Source organism: Anneissia japonica, unplaced genomic scaffold (genome assembly GCF_011630105.1).
Source record: "Anneissia japonica isolate Jap-2015-1 unplaced genomic scaffold, ASM1163010v1 scaffold39256_len3901_cov94, whole genome shotgun sequence".
NCBI classification, from domain to species: Eukaryota; Metazoa; Echinodermata; class Crinoidea; order Comatulida; family Comatulidae; genus Anneissia; species Anneissia japonica.
This window is the reverse complement of record NW_022743369.1, coordinates 1-2598: the sequence shown is the minus strand read 5'-3', so window position 1 is coordinate 2598 and position 2598 is coordinate 1. Positions and strand designations below refer to the sequence as shown.

General features: G+C 32.8%; 1 protein-coding gene across 1 annotated transcript; it reads left to right on the top strand.

Annotated features, from left to right (window-relative positions):
• The first annotated feature begins 1135 nt into the window (after positions 1–1135).
• LOC117119442 lies at positions 1136–2527 on the top strand. Its single transcript, XM_033264268.1, has 2 exons — positions 1136–1210; positions 1761–2527. The coding sequence occupies exons 1-2, from the start codon at positions 1202–1204 to the stop codon at positions 2160–2162; spliced, it is 411 nt and encodes a 136-aa protein (XP_033120159.1). The 5' UTR covers positions 1136–1201; the 3' UTR covers positions 2163–2527.
• Positions 2528–2598: the final 71 nt, after the last annotated feature.

The following is a 2598-nucleotide window of genomic DNA, read 5'->3' as shown; positions in this document are numbered from 1 at the left end:
GTCGTTGTTGTTGTTGTTTGTACTGTTCTTTAATTTTATTAAAGAGGACCCCTGAATATCAGTTAACCTACTGGGCTAAACTAGAATGGTTACCCTCTTTATAGATGGTTGAAATAAAAAATAAATAAATAAATACCCACTCTGACCCAAGACCCCTGTTACGCGCCTGGTGTTAGCGCCAATGTGTTCCCTTGTGCGGACAGGAAATGTGCCCCCCTCTGAAGCTGGAAACCTTGTTTTTGCAAAATAAATTTATGCAATTTGCTATTATAGGAAAATTATTTCTGCGACAGTCTTTTTAAGTGTGTAAAGCTCCATTTTATCCCATACATAGTCAAAATATTGGGGGGGGGGGGGATACAATGGACCATACTCCATGTCAAATATTGGGGGGGGGGATATATCCCCCATCCCCCCAAAAAATAACAAATTTAATTAATTTCATAAATACAGTAGCCTACGTACTAGAAGTCAAACTGGTTATGAATGTACTGTATGTATTATAGGGTTAAAAATAGAAATGACTTCGTTATTTCCTATATTTAAGGGAGCGCTGAATATCAGCCGACCTTCTAGGATACGTTGGAAGGGGCACCCTTCTCTATAAAATATTGTCAAAAATAAATTGGGTTTTCGTTAGAATCAAGATTTATTTTAATACTATCGATTTTCGCATTGATCCCCTACCCAATCCAAAACCAGCCTACGCCACTGGAAGATTAGGTCTATTATTAGCTATTCAGTGACTCGTTAGGCCCTATAAAAAATATTATAAGTTTATCACCCTATCTGGGCAGGAAAAGTTATGAGGGAGGGAGGCTTTTTTTTTAAATTTTTTATTTTGCTAAAGCCAAATATAACCCTTGGTTTGTTTGCTGGTGCATTGATATTCAAAGTAAAACATGATTTAGATAATGCAAACAATATCTGCTAACTATTTAATAAAATAAATGAAAAAAATAAATAAATAAAATTAAAAATATAAATTTTTCAAAACATTTTTTTTTTTCAAATTTTTTTTTTTTTTTTTCAATTTTTTTTTCTAGTACCATAGAAGGCATGCGCGCGAGGGTGATAAACTAATAATTTTTTTTATTTGGCCTTAAACTAATCGTTGGCTGTTTTGTCTTTATCAGGCCACTGAGTGTACACTGTGCATAAGCTGTCAGTAATTAACTGTGGCCAACTGAACCCACTCTTCATGGCAGAGGTAAACATAAAACCATTTAAAAACAGTTAATTGATCATTAAGAATACATGAGACAGCTTTGTATTACGTTTGATAAGGGTAGAATTCCAACAAAATTTGAAATAATTATTTTGTGCTCTAGTTTCACATTAATACGGTTTAAACATTTGAAGTATTAATATTATATCTGATAAAAATATTATTATTATTGTTGTTATTGATATTGATATTTATGTTACATTTATAATCATTAATAAACATTATTAATATTATGTACCGGTATATGATATCCGATCTGAGCATCCGTGTCTATATACACTGTCTGAAAAAAATTATATTAGCCCTATATATTTATTTTTCCAAGTATATAAATATTACAGTACCTAAAAGTGTATACAGCACATATTTTATTTGTAATCATTCGTAGCTGTTGGAGAAGTTTGCTGTACAGTGAAAATTAATTGTTAGCACTATCAGCCACAGCGGTCAAATCCTAACAAGTTTTGTGTATCTACATTTCAATCAACAAAAACCTAATTCTTGAACATATGATGTGATGTTATGTTTGCAGCCCGTCACTGTTGATATTGATTGTGGAGAAGAGATAACGCCCGATGATATTCAACGATTGAAAAATGAAGTAACAGATGAACGTTATTCAGCCTATATTGACGCTGCTAATGCGCTGGTCTGTAAAACACCGTCCTGGGTTCTTAGAGATGCAGAGATATTCATCACTTTACCACACCAGCATTATACGTTGCATGCCGGTGAGAAAACTAACAAGTATGCCATTTTTTATGACGACGAGACTAAAAAAGTGGAAACTGTTCGAAAAGATTGTGGTTGGTGGTTGTATCTCAAGGAAACAGCAACTAATACTTTTGAATGGGTTACCAAAAATGTTCCTTTATCACCATTATTGATGCTGATATTCGGAAAATTATTAGCTAAGCCTATTAAATCTAGTTAACAGGTTTTAGAGATCTATCACCTTTTGCTTCGCAGTAGCGGTAGTAAATACGTTCGTCAATGTGAATGTCACAAAATCGAAAGATACTTCAATAATTTCAATATACAAGAGCAAATGAATTTTTGTGACCATAGAAAGCTGTACAGTCAGAAAACACTTTCAATTGCAGATACAGTAAGACCAAAAAAATGTACCCAAGGGAATTGGAAATCATAGTTTGTCAACTCGGGATGTTTTGTTGCAGTTTTTATCTTGCAGTTCAATGATCACTTGCTCATGCATTTTCAAAATTGTAAAAATTATTTATTCAAACTTGAAAATACTTCGGACTAATTATAGGCTTAATTTTAAATACCGTAATTTTGTATAGGTCTACTGTGGTTTTAGAGATTAAAGCTTTAGCTTAGTTGTTTTAATAGTGTTTCTTTGTTAAATT